Source organism: Acinonyx jubatus, chromosome B4 (assembly GCF_027475565.1).
Source record: "Acinonyx jubatus isolate Ajub_Pintada_27869175 chromosome B4, VMU_Ajub_asm_v1.0, whole genome shotgun sequence".
Lineage (NCBI taxonomy): Eukaryota > Metazoa > Chordata > Mammalia > Carnivora > Felidae > Acinonyx > Acinonyx jubatus.
The window spans coordinates 57,166,162-57,191,351 of NC_069387.1; the positions used below are offsets into that span (position 1 = coordinate 57,166,162).

Sequence of the window (25,190 nt, forward strand, 5' to 3'; positions counted from 1 at the left end):
ATATGAGTCCAGGCTATGGAGACTGGGAGAAGTGGTTGTTTTTTCTGAAGTGCAGATACGATACTGACAGAGAGTCAGAAGAAATGAAGAAGCAAAATCTCCAAAAACTGTCACTAATTGAATCAGAGAAATGATTTACTCAAAGAGAATTCAAAATAACTGTCATAAAGATGTTCAATGAGATCAGGTAAAGGTAAATATAGAGAGAGAGAAATATAGAATACTGTAATATTATAGCAGTGATAAGCAAATCACTGAATTATAAAAGTTTAAAAATTGTAAGTATATAAAATGATAAAAATATGTTAAAGTACGCAATAAAAATTTGTGAGTTGCGTCAATAACAAAGGGGGGGAGGGGAGATGTAAAAGTATAGTTTTTGTATGTGATTGAAGTTAAGTTGTTGTCAGCTTAAAATACTGTTATATTTTATGTAAGCCCCATGGTAACCACAAAGAAAATATCTGTAGAAGATACACAAAAGAAAAAGGAGTCAAGAACTATTAATCAAAAAAAAAAAAAAAAGACAGAAAGAAAGAAAGAAACACGAAGACAAGGGAGGAAAAAGGAACAAAAGAACTTCAAGACACAAAACAATGAAAAATGGTCACAGTAAAAAGGGGTCATAAAGGTCCCTCTTTATCAACAATTACTTTAAATGTACACAAACTTTCCAATCAAAAGACATAGACTGGCTGAATAGATTAAAAAACAAGATCCAACTATATGCTGTCTGCGAGACTCCCTTCAGATGTAAGGACACACATAGGCTGAAAGTGAAGGGTGAAAAAAGATACTCCAGGCAAATACTGGCCAAAGGAGAGTCAGAGTGGCTATACTTATATCAGAGAAAAAAGACTTTAAGTCAAAAATTGTCACAAGAGACAAAGGGAGGGCAGTATACAGTGATAAAAAGGATCAGTTCACTAGGAAGATATTACAATTAAAAATACATATGCATTCAGTATCAGAGCATGTAAACATATAAACCATATATTGACAGAATGGAAGGAATAAATAGCAATATAATAGGAAACTTAAATACACCACTTTCAATAATGGATAGAACATCGAGGCAGAAGATCAATAAGGAAACAACATACTTGAATATTATAGACTAAATGGACCTAACAGACACTTACAGAGCATTCTACCCTATAGCTACAGAATATACATGCTTCTCAAGGGCACATGGAACTTTCTGCAGGATCACATGTTAAGTCACAAAACAAGTTTTATCAAATTTAAGAAGATGGAAATTATACTATCTTTTACAACCACAGTGGAATAGAACCGGAAATCATAGCAGAGGAAAACTGGCAAATTCACAAATATTTAGAAATTAGCACACTGCTGAAAAACCACAAAGAAGAAATTACAAGGGAAATTAGAAAATACCTTGAGACAAACAAAATTGAGTGCAACATATCAAAATATATAGTATGCAGAAAAAGCAGTACTAAAAGAGAAGTGAATGGTGACAAATGTGCCTACATTAAAAAGAAGGAAGATCTCAAGTTAACAACCTAACTTTGTAGCTCAAGAAACCAGAAGAAGAAGAACTAAGATCAAAATTAGAACAAGGAAGGAAATAATAAAGATCAGAGCATAAATAAATGAAACAGAGAATAGGAAAACTCTTTAAATAAAAATCAATAAAACTGAGTTGGCTTTTAAAAATTTTAATTTTTAAAATATCTCCAATTTATAATTTCAACTCTAGCAGAATATACAGTTATTAGTTTCAAGTGTACAATATGGTGGTTCAACAATTCTATCCATTACTCAGTGCTCACCATGATACATGTATTCTTATGCCCTTCACCTATTTCACCCATCCCCCATCCACCTCTAGTAACCATCAGTTCTCTATATTTAAAAGACTTGTTTTTTTGTGTGTGTGTTTGTCTTTTTTCCCCCTTTGTTCATTTATTTTGTTTCATAAATTCCACATGAATGAAATCATGGTATTTTTCTTTCTCTGACAGATCTAGGTCCATCCATGCTATTACAAATGGCAAGATTTTATTCTTGTTTTATGGCTGAGTAATATTCTAGTGTGTGTGTGTCTCTCTCTCTCTCTCTTTATATATATATATATATATATATATATATATATATATATATATATATATATATATATATATATATCACACCTTGTTTATCCTTTCATTAATCAGTGGACACTTAGGTTACTTCCATAATTTGGCTATTGCAAATAATGTTGCAATAAACAAGAGTGCATATATCTTTTTGAATTAGCGTTTTTGTATTCTTTGGGTAAATACCCAGTAATGGAATTACTGGGTCATATGGTAATTATCTTTTTAATGTTTTGGGGAACCTCCATACCGTTTTCCACAGTGTACGCTCACCAACAATAGTGCACAGCATTCTTTTTAGCTCACGTCCTTGCAAACACTTCTTGTTTCTTGTATTTTTAATTTTGGCCATTCTGACAGGTATGAGGTGGTATCTCATTGTGGTTTTGATTTGCATTTTTCTGATGGTGAGTGATGCTGAGCATTTTTCATGTCTCATTGGCCGTCTATGTGTCTTTGGAGCAATGTCTGTTCATGTCTTTTGCCCATTTTTTAATTGGATTATTTGTTTTGGGCTGTTGAGTTGCAGAAGTTCTTTATATATTTTGGATACTAACCCTTTATTGGATGTCATTTGCAGATATTTTCTCCTATTCCAGAGTTTGCCTTTTAGCTTTGTTGATTGTTTCCTTGGCTCTGCTGTAGGTTTTTATTTTGATGCACTCCCAATAATTTATTTTTGCTTTTATTTCCCTTGCCTCAGGAGACAAATCTAGAAAAATGTTGCTACAGCTGATGTCAGAGAAATTATTGCCTGTGCTCTCTTCTAGGATTGTTAGGGCTTCAGGTCTTACATTTAGGTCTCTAATCCATTTTGAGTTTAGTTTTGTTTTTGGTATACAAAAGTGGCCTGGTTTCATTCTTTAGCGTGTAGCTGTCCAATTTTCCCCAATACTATTTGTTGAAGACAGTGTGTGTCCCACTGCATATCCTTATCTCCCTTGTCATAGGTTAATTAACCATATAAACATGGGTTTATTTCTGGGCTGTCTATTCTGTTATATTGATGTGTCTATTTTTGTGCTGGTACCATACAGTTTTCACTACTATGGATTTGAGTACATTTTGAAATCTGGGATTGTGATAGTACTAATTTTGTTCTTTTTTTCAAGATTACTTTGGCAATTTGGGGTCTTCGTGGTTTCATACAAATTTTAGGGTTACGTGTTCTAGCTCTGTGAAAAATGCTGTTGGTATTTTGATAGAGATTGTATTAAATCTGTAGATTGCTTTGGATAATATGGAAATTTTAACAATATTTGTTCTCCCAATCCATGAGCGTGGGCTATCTTTCCATTTGTTTGTGTTGTCCTTCAGTTTCTTTCATCAGTGTTTTATAGTTGTCAGTGTATAGTTCTTTCACCTCCTTGGTATGTTTATTCCTAGATATTTTATTATTTTTGGTGTGCAATTATAAATGGGATTGTTGTATTAATTTCCCTTTCTGCTACTTCATTGTTAGTGTATAGAGACACAAAATTTCTGTGTATTGATTTTATATCTTGCAACTTTACTGAATTCATTTACTAGTTCTAATAGTTTTTTGGTAGAGTCTCTAGGGTTTTTTATATATAGTGTCATATCATCTGCAAACAGTGAAAGTTTTATTACCAATTTGGATGCCTTTTATTTCTTGTTTGATTGCTATGGTTAGGACTTCAAGTACAATGTTGAGTAGTAGTGGTGAGAGTGGACATCCTTGACTTGTTCCTGATCTTAGGGGGAAAGCTCCGTTTTTCTCAATTGAGTGTGATGTTAACTGTTGCTTTTTCATATATGGCCTTTATTGTGTTGAGGTATGTTCCCCTCTAAACCTTCTTTGTTGGGGGTTTGTATCATGAATGGATGTTGTACTTTGTCAAATTCTTTTTCTGTATCTATTGAAATGGTCATGTGGTTTTTATCTTTTGTCAATGTTACATGTCATGTTGATTGATTTGTGAATGTTTAATTATTTTTGCATCCCAGGAATAAATCTCAATCATGGTGAATGATTTTTTTAATGTATTGTTGGCTTTGGTTTGCTAGTATTTTGTGGATGATTTTTGTGTATATGGTTATTAGAAATATTGGCCTGTAGTTTTTTTCTTTTCTTTTCTTTTCTTTTTCTTTCTTTTTTTTTTTTTTTTTTTGTTGTTGTTGTTGTTGTGTCTATATCTGGTTTTGGTATCAGGGTAATCTTGGCCACATAGAATGAGTTTGGAAGCTTTCATTTCTCTTCTATTTTTTGAAAGGTTTGAGAAGAATAGGCATTAACTCTTCCTTAAGTATTTCATAGAATTCACCTGTGAAACCCACTGGTCCTGGACTTCTTTGTTGGGAGTTTTAAAAAAATTACAGATTCAATCACATTGCTGGTAACTGGTCTGTTTGAATTTTCTGTGTCCTTCTGATTCAGTTTTGGGAGGGTATATGTTTCTAGGAATTTATCCATTTCTTCTAAGTTGTCCAATTTGTTGGCATATAATTTTTCATAATATTCTCTTATAAGCTTTTGTATTTCTGTGGTGGTGTTTATTTCTCCTCTTTCTTATTTTGAGTTCTCTCTTTCTCTCTTGAGTCTGGCTAAAGGTTTATAAATTTTGTTGATCCTTCCAAAGAACCAGTTTTTGGTTTTATTGATATGTTCTATTGTTTTCTCTGTTTCTATTTCATTTCCTTTTGCTCTTATTATTATTCCCTTCTCCTGGTTTTGGAATTTGTTCTTCTTTTTCTAGCTCCTTTAGATGTATGGCTAGGTTGTTTGAGATTTTTCTTGCTTCTTGTGGTAGGTCTGTATTGCTATAAAGTTTACTCTTAGAAGAGATTTTACTACATCCCAAACATTTTTGTACCATTAGTTTCTGCTTTCATTTGTCTCCATGTAATTTTTGAATTCCTCTTTGATTTCTTGGCTGACCCATTCATTGTTTAGTAGCATGTTATTTAACTTCCATGTATTTGTGTTCTTTGGAAATTTTTTCTTGTGGTTGATTTCTAGTTTCATGGTACTGTGGTTGGAAAAGATGCATAGTATGACTTCAATTATTTTGAATTTGTTGAGACTTATTTTTTGGCCTAATATGTGATCTGTTCTATGTGTACTTGAAAAGGATGTGTATTTTACTGTTTTAGAATAGACTGTTCTGAATATATCTGTTAGATCTATCTAGTCCAATGTGTCATTCAAAAACACTCTTTTCTTGTTGATTTTCTGTTTGGATGATCTATCCTTGCATGTAAGTGGGATGTTAAAGTCTCTTACTATTATTGTATTGCTATTGATTATTAACTTTATGTAATTAGGTTCTTTTTGTATTTGGATGTTTCCATGTTAGGTGCATAAATATTTATAATTGTTAAATCTTATTTTTGCATTGTTCCCTTTAAGATTATATACTGTCTTTCTTTGTCTCTTCTTACAGTCTTTGTTTTAAAGTCTCTTTTTGTCTGATTTAAGTATTGCTCCTCTGGTTTTCTTTTACTTCCATTTACATGATAAATGCTCTTCCATCCATTCACTTTCAATCTGCATGTGTCTTTAGGTCTGAAATGAGTCCCTTGTAGGCAGCATATAGATAGGTCTTGTTTTTTTATCCACTCCATCTCCTTACATCTTTTGATTGGAGCTTTTAGTCCATTTACATCCAAAGTAATTACTGATCATTATATATTTATTGCCATTTTGTTATTTGTTTTATCACTGTTTTATAGTTTTCTATTCCTTCTGTCATGGTTTGCTGGTTTTCTTTGTGATATACTTGGATTTCTTTTCATTTTTTTTTTTTTTTTGCATATCTATTACCAGCTTTTGATTTGTGGTTCCCATTAAGTTTTTCTATATTATATTTTTGATATAGCAGTCTATAGTATTTTGATGGTTGTTTAAGTTTGAACTCATTCTAAAAGCACTAAATTTTTACTCCTCTCCCTCCACAATTTAGGTATATGGTGTCATACTTTACATCCCTTACTTTGTGAATCCCTTGGCTGATTTTTATAGATACACTTAACTGTAGTGATTTAGTGCATCCTACTTTTCTCATTCCTACTTATAGTCATTCTTTTCCACGCAACGAGTCCCCTTTAACATTTCTTGTAAGGCTTGTTTAGTGGTAAATGTCTTTAAATTTTTTTTCTCTGAAAACCTCATCTCTCCTATTCTGAGTGATAGCTTTGCTAGATAGAGCATTCTTGGTTGCAGATTTTTTCTTTGAACACTTTGAATATATCATTCTACTCTTTTCTGGCCTGCAAAGTGACTTGCTCAAACATCAGTGGATAGCCTTATGGGGTCTCCCTTGAATGCAACTGTTTGCTTTCCTCATGCTGTTTTAAAAATGCTCTTAATTGCTACATTTTGATCTTAATTACTCTGTGTCTTGGTGTGGCCCTGCTTAGGTCAATTTTGTTCAGGACTTTCCTCATTGCCTCATTGATCTGAATTTGTGTTTCCTTCCCCAGATTCAGGTAGTTTTCAGGAATTATTTATTCAATGTATTTTATGCCCCCTTTGCTCTCTTTTCCTTCTGGGATCCTTATGATGTGAATGTTATTATGCTTCATCAGGTCATTGAGTTCTATTACTCTATTTTCATTTATTATTTTTTTCTTTCTCATGTTCAGCTAGATTGCTTTCTACTATTCTGTCCTCCAGATCACTGATCTGTTCTGCTTCTTTTAATGTATTTTATTTTATTTTTGTACATAATGCAGCTGATTTATTTTTTTTTAATATGAAATTTATTGTCAAATTGATTTCCATACAACACCCAGTGCTCATCCCAAAAGGTGCCCTCCTCAATACCCATCACCCACCCTCCCCTCCCTCCCACCCCCCATCAACCCTCAGTTTGTTCTCAGTCTTTAAGAGTCTCTTATGTTTTGGCTCCCTCCCTCCCTAACCTCTTTTTTTTTTTCTTCCCTTCCCCCATGGTCTTCTGTTAAGTTTCTCAGGATCCACATAAGAATGAAAACATGGTATCTGTCCTCTGTATGATTTATTTCACTTAGCATAACACTAAGTGAACAAAACATAGCATAACAAAACTTAGCATAACACTAAGCATATAAAAGGCCGTATTTCATTATTTTTCATTGCCATGTAGTATTCCATTGTGTATGTAAACCACAATTTCTTTATCCATTCATCAGTTGATGGACATTTAGGCTCTTGTTGAAAGTGCTGCTATTAACATTGGGTTACAAGTGCCCCTATGCATCAGCAGTCCTGTATCCAGTGGGTAAATTCCTAGCAGTGCTATTTCTGGGTCATAGGGTAGATCTATTTTTAATTTTTTGAGGAACCTCCACACTGTTTTCCAGAGTGGCTGCACCAGTTTGCATTCCCACCAGCAGTACAAAAGAGATCCTCTTTCTCCACATCCTCACCAACATTGGCTGTTGCCTGAGTTGTTCATGTTAGCCATTCTGACTGGTGTGAGGTGGTATCTCAATGTGGTTTTGATTTGTATTTCCTGGATGATGAGTGATGTCGAGCATCTTCTCATGTACCTTTCAGGCCATCTGTTGGCCTGACACATCTTTAGAGAAGTGTCTATTCATGTCTTCTGCCCATTTCTTCACTGGATTATTTGTTTTTTGGGTGTGGAGTTTGGTGAGCTCTTTATAGATTTTGGATACTAGCCCTTTGTCCGATATGTCATTTGCAAATATCTTTTCCCATTCCGTTGGTTGCCTTTTAGTTTTATTGATTGTTTCCTATGCGGTGAAGAAGCTTTTTATCTTGATGAGGTCCCAATAGTTCATTTTTGCTTTTAACTCCCTTGTCTTTGGGGATGTGTCAAGTAAGAAATGGCTGCAGCTGAGGTCAGAGAGGTTTTTTCCTGCTTTCTCCTCTAGGGTTTTGATGGTTTCCTGTCTCACATTCAGGTCCTTAATCCATTTTGAGTTTATTTTTGTGAATGATGTAAGAAAGTGGTCTAGTTTCAACCTTCTGCATGTTGCTGTCCAGTTCTCCCAGCACCATTTGTTAAAGAGGCTGTCTTTTTTCCATTGGATGTTCTTTCCTGCTTTGTCAAAGATTAGTTGGCCATACGTTTGTGGGTCTAGTTCTGGGGTTTCTATTCTATTCCATTGGTCTATGTGTCTGTTTTTGTGCCAATACCATGCTGTCTTGATGATTACAGCTTTGTAGTAGAGGCTAACGTCTGGGATTGTGATGCCTCCTGCTTTGGTGTTCGTCTTCAAGATTACTTTGGCTATTTGAGGTCTTTTGTTGTTCCATACAAATTTTATGATTGCTTTTTCTAGCTTTGAGAAGAATGCTGGTGCAATTTTGATTGGGATTGCATTGAATGTGTAGATAGCTTTGGGTAGTATTGACATTTTAACAATATTTAGTCTTCCAATCCTTGAGTACAGAATGTTTTTCCATTTCTTTATGTCTTCTTCAATTTCCTTCATAAGCTTTCTATAGTTTTCAGCATACAGATCTTTTACATCTTTGGTTAAGTTGATTCCTAGGTATTTTATGCTTCTTGGTGCAATTATGAATGGGATCAGTTTCTTTATTTGTCTTTCTGTTGCTTCATTATTAGTGTATAAGAATGCAACTGATTTGTGTACATTGATTTTGTATCCTGTGACTTTGCTGAATTCATGTATCAGTTCTAGCAGACTTTTGGTGGAGTCTATCAGGTTTTCCATGTATAATATCATGTCATCTGCAAAAAGTGAAAGCTTGACTTCATCTTTGCCAATTTTGATGCCTTTGATTTCCTTTTGTTGTCTGATTGCTGATGCTAGCACTTCCAACACTATGTTAAACAACAGCGGTGAGAGTGGACATCCCTGTCCTGTTCCTGATCTCAGGGAAAAAGCTCTTAGTTTTTCTCCATTGAGGATGATATTAGCTGTGGGCTTTTCATAAATGGCTTTTATGATGTTTAAGTATGTTCCTTCTATCCCGACTTTCTCAAGCGTTTTTATTAAGAAAGGGTGCTGGATTTTGTCAAAGGCCTTTTCTGCATCGATTGACAGGATCCTATGGTTCTTATCTTTTCTTTTATTAATGTGATGTATCACGTTGATTGATTTGCGAATGTTGAACCAGCCCTGCATCCCAGGAATGAATCCCACTTGATCATGGTGAATAATTCTTTTTATATGCTGTTGAATTTGATTTGCTAGTGTCTTATTGAGAATTTTTGCATCTATATTCATCAGGGATATTGGCCTGTAGTTCTCTTTTTTTACTGGGTCTCTGTCTGGTTTAGGAATCAAAGTAATGCTGGCTTCATAGAATGAGTCTGGAAGTTCTCCTTCAGTTTCTATTTTTTGGAATAGCTTGAGAAGGGTAGGTATTATCTCTATTTTTTTTTATTTTTTTTTAACATTTATTTATTTTTGAGACAGAGAGAGAGCATGAACAGGGGAGGGTCAGAGAAAGAGGGAGACACAGAATCTGAAACAGGCTCCAGGCTCTGAGCTGCCAGGCAGACCCGTTGTAGGGATGGATCCACAGAAGCACAGCGTTGGGTGTTTGCGCAGTGCAAGAAAGTTAGGTGACAGAAACTGGTTCCGTTTGGGATTTCAGCTGGGGCCTGGGAGAGGGAGATGGCACTGGCCAGCGCCTTTCTTCCCTGCCGAGCTGAACTCTGTCTTCTGGGGCTCAACACCTCTCCCTCCGTTGTCCTCTCACCCTCCCGCTCTCCGAGCAGAGATGTTGACTTATAACATTCCAGATGTAAAGTCCCACTGTCTGTCAGAACTCATGGAGTCCAGCCCCTCTGCTTTTGCAAGCCAGACTCGGGGGCTCTGCCTTGCCGGGTGGGCTGCCCCTCCACCTCCCGGCTCCCTCCCACCAGTTTGTGTAGTGCGTACGGCCTCTCCGCCCTTCCTACCCTCTTCTGTGGGCCTCTTGTCTATGCTTGGCTCCAGATAGTCCATTCTGCTAGTCTTCTGGTGGTTATCGGGGTAAATTAGGCAGATGTGGGTGGAATCTAAGCGATCAGCAGGACGAGGTGAGCCCAGCATCATCCTATGCTGCCATCTTCTCCCCTTCTCTACCTAATGTGTTTTAAATTTCAATTATTGAGCTGTTTATCTCTGATTGGTTCTATTTTATGTTTTCTATCTCTTTGTTGAGTGTCTCACTGAAATCCTCCAATCTTTTCTCAAGTCCATTGAGTACCTTTATTACCATTATTTTAAATTCTCTAATAGACATATTATCTCTGTTTTGTTTAGGTCTTTTGCTGTCATTTTGACTTGTTCTTTCATTTGGGACATAATCCTCTGTCTCTCTCTTTTTTCTTTTTTCTTTTTGTCTAATTCTCTGTGTCTCTTTCTATATGTTAGGAAAGTCAGCAATGTCTCCTGCTCTTGAAAGTAGTGGCCTTATGAAGAAGACATCCTGTGGAGCTCTGCAGTGCCATGTCCCCTGTTTACCAGAACCGGATCCTTCAGGAGTGTCTCCTATGTGTGTTGCATGTACACTGGTAATATGGCTGAGCAACATTTGCCTTCAATCCAGTCATCTGCGATGGCTCTCCTTGCCTGTTGTGGTCATAGTTTGGTACTTGTGTTGTTAATGGGCCAGTCTGGGACCACCCGGGCTGGATTTGTCCCAGACCAGGACTTTGCCAGACCTGTAGTAGCACCAAACTTCAAGGTTCTCTACCTTTGGTGTCCAATGAGAAGCTGTCATTGGTGGGTAAGGACTGCAGTCAGAGCAGTTCTTGGAGAACTCTTCCAAAGATCCCTGCCCCTCCAGCACCTGCTCTGAGATAAGTGAATAACTCTCCCTCCCATATACCCCGGATATATTTCAAACTGCTGCTTCTATGCTGTATCTTGGTGGGACTATTATGCCCCTCTGGTTTTCAAAGCCCAACGTTATGGGAATTCATCTTCCCACTGTGGCTCCCCCATGCCTGAGATGCTTAGTGTCGGGTCTCCTTCTCTCCCCTCTCTGTGCCAATGGCATCCTTCCTTCCAAGAGACAGTCCCATGAGTCATTTTGGCTCCTGACCATGTCTCTGCCCTTCCTACCCTCTTCATTGTGGCCTCTTTTCTACATTTAGCTGTGGAAAGTCTATTCTTTCAGTGTTTGGGTCACTTTATGGCTTATTTACACTGATGTGTGTGTTATCTGGGCATATCTGTGGGATTAGGTGAGCCTAGGATCCTCTTCTTCTCCCATATTTCCTGGAAGTCTGAGTTGTGTTTTTTATTTTTTTATTAAAAAAAAATTTTTTTTAACGTTTATTCATTTTTGAGAGACAGAGACAGAGCATGAACGGGGAAGGGGCAGAGAGAGGGGGAGACACAGAATCTGAAGCAGGCTCCAGGCTCTGAGCCATCAGCCCAGAGCCTGATGCGGGGCTCGAACTCACGGACCGTGAGATCGTGACCTGAGCCAAAGTTGGATACCCAACCAACTGAGCCACCCAGGCACCCCCGAGTTGTGTTTTTTGAAGATATAATTGACAAACCTATAGCTAGACTAAGAAAAAGAGTAGATTAAAATAAAATCAGAAACAAAAGAGGAGATATTACAACTGATGCTACAGTGTGGGGGCGGGTGGAAGGATCATAAAAGACCATTATGAGCAAGCAGTCATACACCAATAATTGGATAAGCTTGAAGAAATGGATGTTTAGGAACATAAAACCTAACAAGCCTGAGTCAGTAAGAAAAAGATAATCTGCACAGAGCAAAAAATGCTAAGGAGATTGAAGCAGTATTCAAAAACCCAACAAAGATCAGGACCAGGTGGTGTCTTTTGAAACTTTCAAAAAATCATAGAGGAGAAACCACTTCCCCATTCTTTTAGTGAGGTCAATTTTTTGCTGACACCAAAACCAAAGATACTACAAGCAAAGAAAACTACAGGTCAATATTCCTGATGAGTATAGGTGCAACAAAATACTAGCAATCAACTTCAATAAGGTATCAAAAACAATAATACGCGATGACCATGTAAGATTTATCCCTGGGATATAAGGATGGTTCAACATACACAAATAAATTAATGTGATATACACCATTAACAGAATGAAAGATATATATCACATGGTCATCTGAAATGATGAAGAAAAACATTTGGCAAGATCTAACTTTTTCATGATAAAAATATTCAAAATACTAGAAATAGAAACTACTCAGCATAATAAAGGCCATAAATGAAAAGCACACAGCGAATACCATACTCGAAAGACTAAAAGCTTTTTCTCTAAGATCAGAACCAAGGCAAGCATGTCCACTCTCACCACTACTGAGAAACATGCTCCTAGAAGTCCTTAGCCAGAACAATTAAGCAAGAAAAAGAAACAAAAGGCATCCACATTGGAAAGGAAGCAGTAAATTCATCTGTATTTGCAAACATGATCTTATACATAGGGCACCTTTGGCTCAGTTGGCTCAGTCAGTTGAGGGTCTGACCTTCAGCTCAGGTCATGATCTCACGGTTCGTGAGTTTGAGCCCTGTGTCAGGCTCTGCACTAATAGTGCAGAGTCTGCTTTGAATCTCTGTCTCCCTTTCTCTCAGCCTCTCTCTCAAAAATAAATACAGCAAAGTTCCAGCATACATACAAAATTAACATATAAAAATCAGATGCATTTCTTTTTTTTAAATTTTTTTTTCAACGTTTTTTTATTTATTTTTGGGACAGAGAGAGACAGAGCATGAACGGGGGAGGGGCAGAGAGAGAGAGAGAGACACAGAATCGGAGACAGTCTCCAGGCTCTGAGCCATCAGCCCAGAGCCTGACGCGGGGCTCGAACTCCTGGACCGCGAGATCGTGACCTGGCTGAAGTCGGACGCTTAACCGACTGCGCCACCCAGGCGCCCCGCAGATGCATTTCTATACACTAACAATGAACTATCTAAAAAGGAAGTTGGAAAAACAATCTCATTTAAAACAGTATCCAAAGAATAAAATAGCAATGAATTTAATAAGGAGGTGAAACTATAAAACATTGCTGAAAGAAATTAAAGAAGGTACAAATAAGTGAAGACATCTGTATTCATAGATTAGAAGACTTAATAATGTCAAAAGGTCCATATTACCCAAAGTGATATACAGATTCAGTGCAATACCAATCAAAATCCTAATCATATTTTCTACAGTAATCGAAAAAAATAATTCTGATGTTCATATGGAACCACAAAGGATCTTGAATAGCCAAAACAATCTTGAGAAAGAAACATAAAGCTGGAGGTATCACACTTCCTTATTTTAAGATATCTATTTCAAAGCTATGGTAATTCAAAAAGTATGGTACTAGCCTAAAGAGAGTAGAACAGAATAGAGTGCCCAGAAATAATATGGCCATGTGTAAATGGCCAAGTCATCTTTGACTAGGGTGTCAACAATACACAGTGGAGAAAGGATAGTCCTTTCAACAAATGGTGTTGGGAAAACTGGATATTCACATGCAAAAAGAATGAAGGTGAACCTTGCTACATACCACATACAAAAATCAACTCAGTATGGATTAAAGACTTAAATATATGACCTAAAACTGTAAAACTCCTAGAATAAAACTTGGGGGAAAATCTTCATGACATTGGCCTTGGCTATGACATCAAAAGCAGAAGCAAGGCAAGTAAAGCTAGATAAGTGGATCTACATCAGACTAAACAGCTTCTGAACAACAAAGGAATTAACAGAGAAAAGGTAACCTATGAATGAAAGAAAATTTTTGTAAGCCATATATCTGATAAGGGTATTCAAAATACATGAAGAACTACTACAACTCAGTAACAACAACAAAATAACCCAATTTAAAAATAGCAAAGGACTTGAATAGACATTTTTCCAAAGAAGACCTACAGTTGACCAAAAGGTATATGAGAAGGTGATCAACATCACTCGTCATCAGGGAAATGCAAATAAAACCCACAATGAGTCTTTCACAATGATGAATGAATCATACCTGTTAGGGAAGGCTATTATTAAAAACCTAAAAAACACAAAAAGATACCAAATGCAGGCAAAGATATAGAGCATTAAAACTCTGTACACTGTTGGTAGAAATGTAAAAGAGGGCAACTGCTATGGAAAACAGTATGGAGTTTCCTCAAAAAATTAAAAATAGAACTACCAAATGATCCAGCATTCCCGCTTCTGGGTATATGTTCAAAAGAATTCAAAGCAAAATCTTGAAGATATATTTACATACCCATGTTTATTGCAGCATTATTCATGATAATCAAGATGTAGAAACAACCTAAATATCCATGGTAAATAAAATATATACATATGTGTGTGTGTGTGAGTGTGTTTGTGTAAAACGGAATATTATTCAGTCTTTAAAAAGAAGGAAATTTTGTCATATGTGATAAATGGATAAATCTTGAGGACATTATGCTAAGTGAAATTAACCAGTCACAGAAGGACAAATGTCATGATTACACTTCTATGAGGTATTTACAATAGTCAAACTCAGAGAAGCAGAAAGTTGAATGGTGGTTTCCAGGGACTAGAGGAAGGGGAAATGGAGAGTTGCAATGTAATGGATATAAAGCTTCAGTTAGCAAGACAAGTAATTTCTAGCGATCTGCTATACCACACTGTGCCTATAGTTCACAAACACTTAAAAATGTGTTAAGGGGAAAGATCTTATATTTAATATTTTTGCCACAATTTACAAAAGGAAAGACTATAAGGTATTAAATAAAGCTCAATATATTGTTTGTTTAGGTAGTTCTTATTTTTCTTTAGAGCTTTATTTGCTAGTTTACCATGATGGTAAGCATTCTATGCAACCATCCTGGTCTCTCATGTGATTCTTCTTGTAGTTAGGGATAGATTTATGTAAATATACAATGAGAATCTGACTCTGTTAACGTTTGAGAGGCATGCAAAAGGCCTAAACCTGATAGTGCTTTCCTCACTGCTTTGAAGCTCCCAGAGTTTATTATCCCTTTGAGCTAAGGTCCTTATTCAGTTGTTTCCAGATAGTCATGGACATATTGATACATAACATGGCTTAAATAATACCAGCTAACTGAGAGCAGGTGCATTTTAATATATTTGGAGGATTAGGGTTGGATCCAAAAGGGAGGTAACATAATAACACTAAGAGATTTGGAGTGAGGAAGAAAGGGAGAGGGGTCAAGTTTTCAGAAAAGACAAGACTTCACTTGGAAATACTAACATCTAGTGTTGCATCTGTGCTTGGGAGCAGCCCTTCCTATACTCATGATTTACCATGATGGGCAACTCTTAGAAAAGGCCAAGATCATGAAACAAAGCTCTTATTTCTTTTCTTTTTTGTTTCTTTTTCCTTCTTTTTCTTTTCTCTCTTTTTTGTCAGAAAAAAAAAGGCTAGCTATGATGTGTAAATATTCCACCTCTTACAGTGATCTCATTGTGCCACCATCTAAGCAATTGGTGACTGATACTAACTACTATGAATGTAGTTTGTGGGAAACTGAATATTCCAGTGTAAAATAGGAGATCAAATACCCTTATCTGTAAAGTAGGAGTATCGGGCCAACTGATCGATATGATTGCTTTGGTTAAAATTCTCTATTTGTCAAGCATTTATATATGTATGTAAATACTTTCACTTTTTTCTCTGATCTCTGAGGAAGTATATTAAGTCTCAATTTGTCACAACTTCCCAGGGGTGACTCTTAGTTGAAATGTCACTGACAGCTTGTGGTTTGGACCTTTTTTTTTTTTAACTCCAGGCAGAAACAACTAGAAGCCCTTGAACAACTGCAAGAAGATGCTGTCAACCCGGAAGCTGACCTTAGGAAGAAGGTCCACGGAACCAGCCCATGGCTGGAGGACGGAGAAGAGCAGGTAGGTGGCCTTTGACCACTTTATATTCAAAGGGAAGTTTCCTCAGATGTCTTTGAAACCATGAAGTAAAAAACAGAGGAGGAACAGAAAAAAAAAAACAAAAAACAAAGAGGAACTGCGAAGTTCAGTCCCTGGCGACCAGCAGCGAGCGAGCGGAGGAAGTAACGGGGAGTTGTAAAAGAGGCGGTGTCAACAGCCTACTGATGAAAAGAGGCATCTTTGCAGAAAGAGGCAGCTTCACATATCAGGACTTTTACCGCTGAAGAAATAGCTCAGGCATACAAAGCCCATGCAAACACAGAATTGCAGAAGTTCAGTAGAGGCTTATCACTTCCCTGAGAAGAAAAGCACATTTTCAGTTTCGTGTGCATAGTAACAGCGCTCAATTGCTTTCTTTCCTGGCCACCCTGCTAAAATCCAGCATTAACTGTACGTGTCCAGGTTGAGGATCGAGATCGGGCAGCCCACTCAGCCAGTGACAAAGCTAAGTCTTTGCTGCATAAATTAGAGGACGCAATTTCGGAACAACGGAATCTTCAGACTATAAATACTGAGTTAGTGAATACTTGCCAGACACTTGAGCGGAAGACAAGAAAATTGAAAAGTGAGTAGCAAATGTTTGTTATGTCCCAATTCAGTCCACCTGAGAAAAAGGACTACAGCCATTTTTGTAGATTACAGCTGCTGTATTATTATTGCATTTATGACAACCAAATGGTTCCAGAAGGCAGAGTTGTGGGCTTCCAGAGAGGCTTGCCTAGTGACTAAGTAGATTGATTTAACGATTAACTTTCCCTTTCAGATCTTTTATTATGAGCTAGATTTGGCCCTGACTGCTATTTCTTTAAAAATTAAAGTTCTCAATATCTGTAAAAGTAAACAAGGAAAAAAATCTTGTATGCATGGGATATTTGAAATCGCAAATAGCTTACATATTCTACTCTGATTTTATTAGCTCACTTGTACTCAAGACATGGTAGAAAAGGACCTGCCTCTCTATTTTCTTTTAAGTAGTTATCTTAGGGGGCAAAATACTTACGAATTCAGTGTATCCAAATATTAAATATATGAGAATGCTTTTTAAATTTTAATGTGTTCTTTACATATATATTTTGCTTTAAAAAATTAGAATATTCAGTATTTTTCTGTATTACCTAAAAGTAGATAAATGTTTACTAAGGACTTAGTTGAAGAGACAATTTTCAAATGACAGCTGGCAGATTATTCATAAGCTTATTTTATTCTAGAAAGATAATTTGGTAAAAATAAAGCTTACTTATTTGAGCATTTATCAGACAATCGCCCTTATTTGGCTAGCTTTTTGTTCTTTCTGGCCAGCTAAATGTTCTTTTTAGAGACAGTTATTGGTTTGGGTGACAAACAAATGAATTATAAGCTTCAGGTGAAATAGAGATGGAAATTTTCAGTCTTGGGTTTGTTTGTTTTGTAGCCTTTCTATTGCTCTCTGAGAAAGCTGTTTAAAAGTTTAAAGGACTTGGCTAGTTCTAACATAACAGTAATTATTCAATATTTTATTATAATTTTTAAACCTTGCAGACCTTGCTGGTTTTCAGTAATTCTAACTATCAGTTTACTCCATCAGACAGTGTGCGGCTTTAAATGACATAATCTATATATTATTTTATGATTGCTCAGAAGGTATTGGAGAAGGTTCCCTTGTGATTAGAAGTGTTCATGTTGAGATGTGAATAACAAAGCATTCCAAACTTGGCTTATGGTATTTTTGCTTTAGACACTGTGCTTAGAGGACTAATCTTTTGCTTCAGTTATATTTATCTTTGATTAAATCAGCATTATACCCACTGTTTAATAAAAATAAGAATTTATCTCCTCCTCCAACTCCCCCCACCTTGATTTCCTTATAGTACCTTGTTGGAAGAGTCAATTTTTTAAACTTATTCCAAAATATACCTTCTTGATATTATGAACTTGCTCTTGTCTTCCCCAGTTTATTGGTCCAAACATTATTAAAAACAGAATATTAAAGCTACCCTGAGTCGCAGGCATGTGTTTTTGTTTTGTTTTGTTTTGTTTTCTGGCTGAATAAAGTAGAGTGGATGTTTCCTTTCTATCTTGAGTTTCTCACAACCTGCCTGGCTTTTTGAACTTCTTGTACTTGATTGTATCTTTTGCTGCCCATAGAAGGCTTACATATCAAGATTTTACCCTGAAGACCATTTACTTATGAGGATTTTTCTAAAAATGCCCTTTAAAATCAACCTTGCAACAAGAGGGAAATTTAGGTAGCACATATTTTTGAGATGTTCTGTACAGCAGATTTTCCAGATAGACTGTGAATAAATGTCAGCGAGGTAGGACAGTTATCACATAAACACATCCTGGCACATTCCACCATTACCACTGCCACCACATGCTGTTTGAATTCTGAGTCAGACTTTTGAATTCTGAGTCAGAAAACAAAAATATTCAAATCCATTTAGCTCTTCTGAAACTTTCTGGTTAGCTTAATACATTTATTAAGTGTTTAAGGCAATTACTTTCTGTTGTATCTAAGAATGGTTCATTAGGTGCATTGGGTGCAGATTCAGTTATTTTGTCCAAATGTTAAGGTCAATGACAGTGTTCATAAACTGAAACTAGGAAGTTGTTTATGACATTTGATTAGAAGTCCTGAACTTAATATTTAATAAGTAATATTCAAGCTTTCAGCTGCCACCAGGACTGGACTTATTTCTTAGTGTACATGCTTTCCTTCATGAAATATGCCATTATAACTGCTAAGTTTCTGGAATGGTTCCTTACATATTTTCTTTCTTTTGCTTCTTACCTACATATGTATCTAAGTATCTTGTTAACAAAGGGCATTCTAGATGTATAAATGGATTTTTGTTTTGAAAAGGGAATAAAAAGGCTTCTTAGATCTAGGGTATTTACCCAACACATTAGAGTGACTCTAATGTACACAAAACATACACCACTTGATCTAATCCAAACTATCACCTCTTTGCTGTTCATCCTCTTCTTGCTCCTGTCCCACATGAAATCTTTATTGAGTCCCTGATGTAATCAATGATGAGGGAATTAATTTCCTTTAGACATTATAAATATTTCCTTGGCAAGAGAACCCGAGAAGCTCCTGTATATCATAAATTCCTTATTTGAGCATAGTGTCTCTATTAACTTTATAGTTTAGAGAAGGCTTTCACCTAGATGAGCTCACTGGAAACTCTCTTCTGACTTGCTGTCCCTAGCATGAACGGCATGAGGTATGGGACAGATAAGAGCCATCTGGCTTTGAGGATGGATGCAAGATGAGGGCCACTTGTCTTGAGCCGCTAGTACACAAGAGGGAAATGAGACAAGAAAGAAGGGTTCACGTGATTCAGACACTTAAAGATAGGTGTTGAGCTGAGAACCGAGGGAAAAACCCAAAGTCAAAAAAAAACTTGCTCAACAGCTCTGATGGGATGGGGGACTAAATTTTCCCAAATGTAGGATGCAGAAATGGATGAAATAATCTAGGAGGCAGTATAGCATAATGATTAAGAGCATGGTATTTGAAGTCAAACCTACATTCTGATTCTAAATCCACAAATGAGAAACTGGATAATGTTGGGCAAATCACTTTACCTCTCTGAGTCTCCGTATCCTCTTCCAGAAAATGCAGTAGTTTATAAATAACATGCAAAACATGAGCTAGTGCTTGGTCATACCTGGCAGAGTCTGTTCTGATAGAGCACGTTTCTCCACGTGCATTACCTCATTCACCATCGGCAAATGGATAATGACATGTGAGCATAATATGGAAGTTATGTCGTTTCATTCATGATTTTCCTGGGAATAGGATCTGGGTTGGTAGGCATGGAATTGTAACCTTCGACAGGGAAGGAAGAAGCATTCGGCTTTGGCTGCTGACAGGCAGCAGGAGCCCTTTCAGCTTTACTTTAAGAAAATTAAAATCAAGGGTCTGCACCTGGGCCTCCCTCCCCAGAGAGGTGCACCCAGCCTTGCAGAGCTCTGGCTTGTGGCAGACTGTAGTCCCTCCTGTGTTCTCTTTAGCAGTCCTGCTGCCCGAGAGTTCTACTTCCATCTGCATTTTCTTAGCACCCCACCAGCACTATCCCATTTGAATGTCGCCAGCTCTCCATGCTTTTGTTATTGTACGTTTCTATTATCCTGTGAGGCAGCCTTTAGTCAGTCATCTTAAGATGCATGTCTCAGTGATCCAAATTTTCTCCCAAGGCACTAATAGTTTATAATTGTGTTGGTCACTGCTCTGGTTACAGTGGTACATGTGCGTTTTTAGTGATCTCTCCCGAACTGTGTTTATCTCATAAACTCAGTTATTTTTGGTCTTACAATTTTTATGTTCATTTTTTGATGCACAATTAACCTATCCTGAAATGTTCATATCTTAAGTGTAGTGTTTAACCAGTTTGCCAAATGCACATCGAAGCACAGAACTTCTATAACCCCAGAAAGTTCCCTTGTGCTACTTTCCAGTTACTGTCCTTTTCCCACCTCCTCCACTACAGGGATCAGCCTCTGATCTTTCTTGCTTTTAAGTTTTTATTTATTTTGAAAGAGAGAGTGTGTCTGAAAGCAGGGGAGGTACGGGGTGGGGGGGGAGAGGGGGAGAGAGAATCCCAAGAAGGCACTGTGCTGTCAGCGGAAAGACATACATGGGGGCTCGATCCCACCAACCAAACCATGGGATGATAACCTGAGCTGAAATCAAGAGTTGGATGCTTAACCGACTGAGCCACCCAGGTGCCCAGAATCAGCTTCTGATCTGATTTTTATCCCCGATGGGTTAGTTTAGCTTCCAGAATTGAGATATTAAGTATGTACTCTTGTTCGTGTCTGTCTTCTTACTCTCAACATAATAGTTATCTTACTATTTTGTTTCTCAGTGGTATCCCATTTTCATGACTGAACCATATTTCTTTATATGAACGTTCCACAATTTGATTATCTTTCCTCCTGTTATTGGACATCCAAGTTATTTGCAGTTTGGGGGTGTTATGGAGTAAGCTGCTATAAATATCTGTGTATAAGTCTTTGTAGGGACGGATGTTTTTCTTTAACTTAGGAGAAAGATCTATCTATGAGCAGAGTTGTTAGGTCGTAGTGTAGCTGTAACTAGCTTTTTAAGAAACTGCCAGTTTTCCATAGGGTCAGTAACATTTCACACTCTCACCAGCAGTGTCTGGGAGTTCCAGGTGCTCTACAACATCAACGTGTGATGGTATCAGTCTTTTTGGTTTTTGCCACTCTCCTGTGTATCTTGTGATTTTCATTTTTGTGCTGATTGGCTGTGACATATCAAAGTCTTTTGCCCATTTGCAAATTAGGACATTTGTCCTTTTGTTTTTGAGTTAGAGGATTTCTTGACATATTTTGGAGACAAGTCCTTTGACAGATGTATGTGTTGTAAATTATTTTCTCCTTGTCTGTGGTTTTCAATGAAATTTGATGTTTTTTAATACATGCTTTTATAGAACATGAGGTGACACATATATTGTGTTACAAGAGTCCATACTCCTTAAATATCAACCATCACTGATAGCTAACATTATTATAGCTCTAATTCTATGGCTTTAAATTAGCAACAGCCAATTAATTGCAGGGCCTTTCCCCGAAAGCCTCATTGCATAGTCATTTGGAAAGTTGTTTTGTCTCAGCTTCTTCAGAGGCAAAGTATCGGAGACACCTGGTCCCATCCTATATCACAGATGGCAACAGCAGGGGATACAGTGGCCATTGTTTTATTTGCTTCCATGTGAAATCTAAATGTCCTAGAGACATGGCAGATCCAACTCCAAACACATAAAAAAGAATGCAAAGGTGAATGCAAATTAGGGTCATAAAGGCAACATGTTTTGCCTTATAAAACATATGGAAATACTTGCTACACATTTCACAAAACATCTGTTGAAATAAGGTTTACAATTTAAATGTCTTGAGATGGACTATTCCTAAAACCCAAGATTGCCTGGTGGGAAAGCAGATGGGCAATTTAGGCAGCCTTCGACTAGCTCATTATTTCTTGTGAAACACAAGCTTAATTGGAAAATCCAGAGACAGTGTTTTGGAGATATATTACCTTCAGAGACATAATATTGGCCACTTCTAAAAGGTTTGGTTGCTATTGCTTAGATGTAGGTCTAGAGAAGTATAGGGCTTTATTTATGAATAGAGTTAACACAGAGAATTTTCTAAAATTGAATCTTTACTGGAGTTTTAAGTATTAAAATTTAAATAATTTTACTACTTAAGTGTGTTAGAAATTTTTAAAAAGATAATTTCCTCCTGGTGGGCCCAGTAACACTGTGTCAAGCTTAGTTGCAAAATAAGTAATTTTTACCAAAAAAAGTCTTACAAAATAGAATTTTACTTATTTTTTCAAGCCTTTTTTCCTAGAAAAAATAATTTTATAGATTATGTACTTTTCACATATATTAACATTATTTTCATGGTTCAGAATTTCTTCAGGCTATTGAGATATAAAACTGTTGGTCTTTAAAATAAGCACCAGATTCACATGTGTTTTGGACACCAGAATATTTGCTGTTAATTTTCCTGGCTGTTAGTGATATAAAAAAAAAAAAAAAAAAGAAAAGAAAGAAAAAAAAAGTGGCAGCTATTAATATGTCTCCATCTAGCAGAGCTTCCTACCCTCATTTGTTTTTAATCATCTGTGGGCTGAGAACACAGAGCTTGTGAGATTTATAGATAAATCCAGAGCCTACTGCATGAGTGGAAGTGTGAGGAGTTGCCACATGAATAAAGGGCAGGCATATCAACATCTATTTTGGTTCAAAAGATTTGGGCCTGTTTTCTGGTTCTTGGCTATATTTCAAAGAGTAAGGATTGTCAAATAAGTGATATGTTACTATGTAGCTCAGGGTTAAAAAGGTATTTTTTTTCTTCATTTCTGTTGCTCCAGAGATGAGAATTTCGAAGTTACTAGGAGACAGATTTCACTTAAGTAGAAAGATAAATATTTTTAATTGCATGAAAGAGTACACCGAGTTGAGCATTATCCTATGCATCTGAGCCCAGCTCCATGCATACTGAGTCATTATTGAAATCCTCTGGACAACAACGTTCTCATGATCTCAGATGTACCTGTAGGATTCTGGGGCTCCCGTCACTCATAGCTCCAGCAGAAGCTGCTTGGAGAGAGGATTTCTACCTTGTAGGCAGTTGGACTGATGACCTCTCAGGTGTATTCCTATGTGAAGGTGAAATAATGCTATGACTCACCTCTAGAAGACAATTGCATCTACCAAGGTTAATTTTAATACTCAAGAGTGATAGTGGTTTAGCCTCTCCAACCTTTGTTCTCTGTATCCACTGCCCCAGGACATGATTTGAGAACAGTGTTCTCAGAAGTCATTGCTTTTCCCTCTCCTTTCCTCAGGCCCCAAATTTAAAACTGTTAAAAGTTTATGAAATTAACCAGGGGAAAAAGCGGGTTACTAACGTCCATATTAAGCTGGTTATGAATTCTTTTTATAGCAACAGTTGAGTCACTGAGAAAGAAGTTAATTAAAGGACGACGCCATGGCTTACCGTTTCAGGTAAAAAACAAACAAAAAAACCTGTGATGTGTGTTTACTGTGGGGAAGAGGTCCAATCTGTGTAAGGTTTTGAAGCTAATTTATAATAGATAATGATTTTGATTATAAAATAACCAATTTAGAAGAAAATCCTCCGGGGGACTTTGTTCTCTTATGCACTGAAAGCATTTAGCAAAACAAGAGGAGAGAACTCACGTTAGTGAATGGCTTCTAATAACATCTTTCAGAGAAGAAACATTTGAGAATTTATATATTAGCAAAGGGCCAGTTTTTTAGTCTTAGGCACTTCCTTTCTGATACTGTTGAATGTGTACTCTTGGATGGGCTGGGATGGTTATTGTCTCTTATTTTCTCCTGTCTGAATTAAACTTTCAACTCCTTTCTGTCTGGATATCTCAATATATCCATGGCAGAGTTCAATGTATTTCTTTCCCTCATGATACTTGGTGAATTTCTCCTTTTTGTTCTTAAATGAGGAACATAAGGAAGGGTAAGTTTGGCACTGGTGGGGGGGGGAGGGACTGGAGAAGGGAAGAAAGAGAGGGGTGATGTCTGCATGTATCTGTTTCCAAGGGTGTATTGCAGGCACATCTGTTTAAGTAGAACAAAAATTATTCATGTGGAGACTAAGCTAGGCAGAGTGCCTAGAAAGCCCCCTATAATAAGTTGAAGTGGAAAAACCTCCACATCCAAATGTTCTCTAATCATATTAGGAACACCAATACGATTTTATATTATAGCATAACTGTGATCGATACGTATCTACCTCTTGGACTAGGGCCACAATTTGATAGCTATAAAATTTTCATAGACACCATTTTCACTACACTGACATGTCTCCACCAAGCTTCTTTGGCTTCTGCCTAAAGATTTCAATGACAGAGCTCTTGTGTTTCCTGTCCCTGATAGTTGGATTTCATTTCTAAAACAAGTAATGAGGAAAAGAAAATGAAAGCTTTACAATTACAAACCTCTTCCCTTAAAGTTGAACACTAGAAAGAACTGGCCAATAACTACTCTCCTCAGGTAGCATCATATCTTCTCTTAAGCATAATATGTTTTGCATCTTTCTTTGACGTTGTCATCGTTCTGTCTTTGAATATGTTCCACCATTTTCTCATGACAGAGCTGTTTAGATGAGGAATTTCCTCACTATGATCCCCTGTCCTGCACGGATGGAATTCAACAACCTCTTCAAGAAAAACTGGTAAGTTTGAGCTTTTTGAAACGATTTAAGTGCCTGTTGCAAACCACTACTATGCCAAAATAGAAAGTTAAGTCCAGTATGTGTCAGTAGTCTCAGAACTCTAAACTCTACCACTTTTCTTTGGGAGATTATGAGATGAGGCAATGGATTCCTATTCTTTTTCTTTATCACACACATGCATACAATGCTGGTAGACCCTACGGTATGGCAATATTTTAAATTTGATTGTGGTATCATGATGAAATATTGTATAACTAAGCTTGCCCCTCACCCATACCTCTTTCCTCAAAGCTCTTGTTTATATGAGAATGTCGATTATTGGGAATTGATATAATTCTGTTAAATTATTGAACTGTGATTTTTAATGAGAATTATAGTTTACCCACAAGGTAAAGTATACCTTTTGTTCAAGACATCATTTATTTACTTCTAACTTGACATCATTTATTTTCTTCTGGACCTCTCTCACAGGGCTGAGACCGGTAATAGTCTTTCTGCCTTTGGAGATAAAGAGAGTAGATAATGAAACATACTGTTACATGCCTTTAGATA

At 36.8% G+C, this 25,190-nt stretch overlaps 1 protein-coding gene across 1 annotated transcript in view; it reads left to right on the forward strand.

Moving 5' to 3' along the window:
* Positions 1-25,190, forward strand: part of IRAG2 (inositol 1,4,5-triphosphate receptor associated 2) — a 127,872-nt gene that overhangs the window by 60,634 nt on the left and 42,048 nt on the right. Inside the window, exons 17-20 of the mRNA XM_027035758.2 lie at positions 15,749-15,863; positions 16,305-16,467; positions 23,370-23,431; positions 24,558-24,638. Coding sequence (XP_026891559.2) covers positions 15,749-15,863; positions 16,305-16,467; positions 23,370-23,431; positions 24,558-24,638 — 421 coding nt within the window. The remainder of the gene's footprint in view (positions 1-15,748; positions 15,864-16,304; positions 16,468-23,369; positions 23,432-24,557; positions 24,639-25,190) is intronic.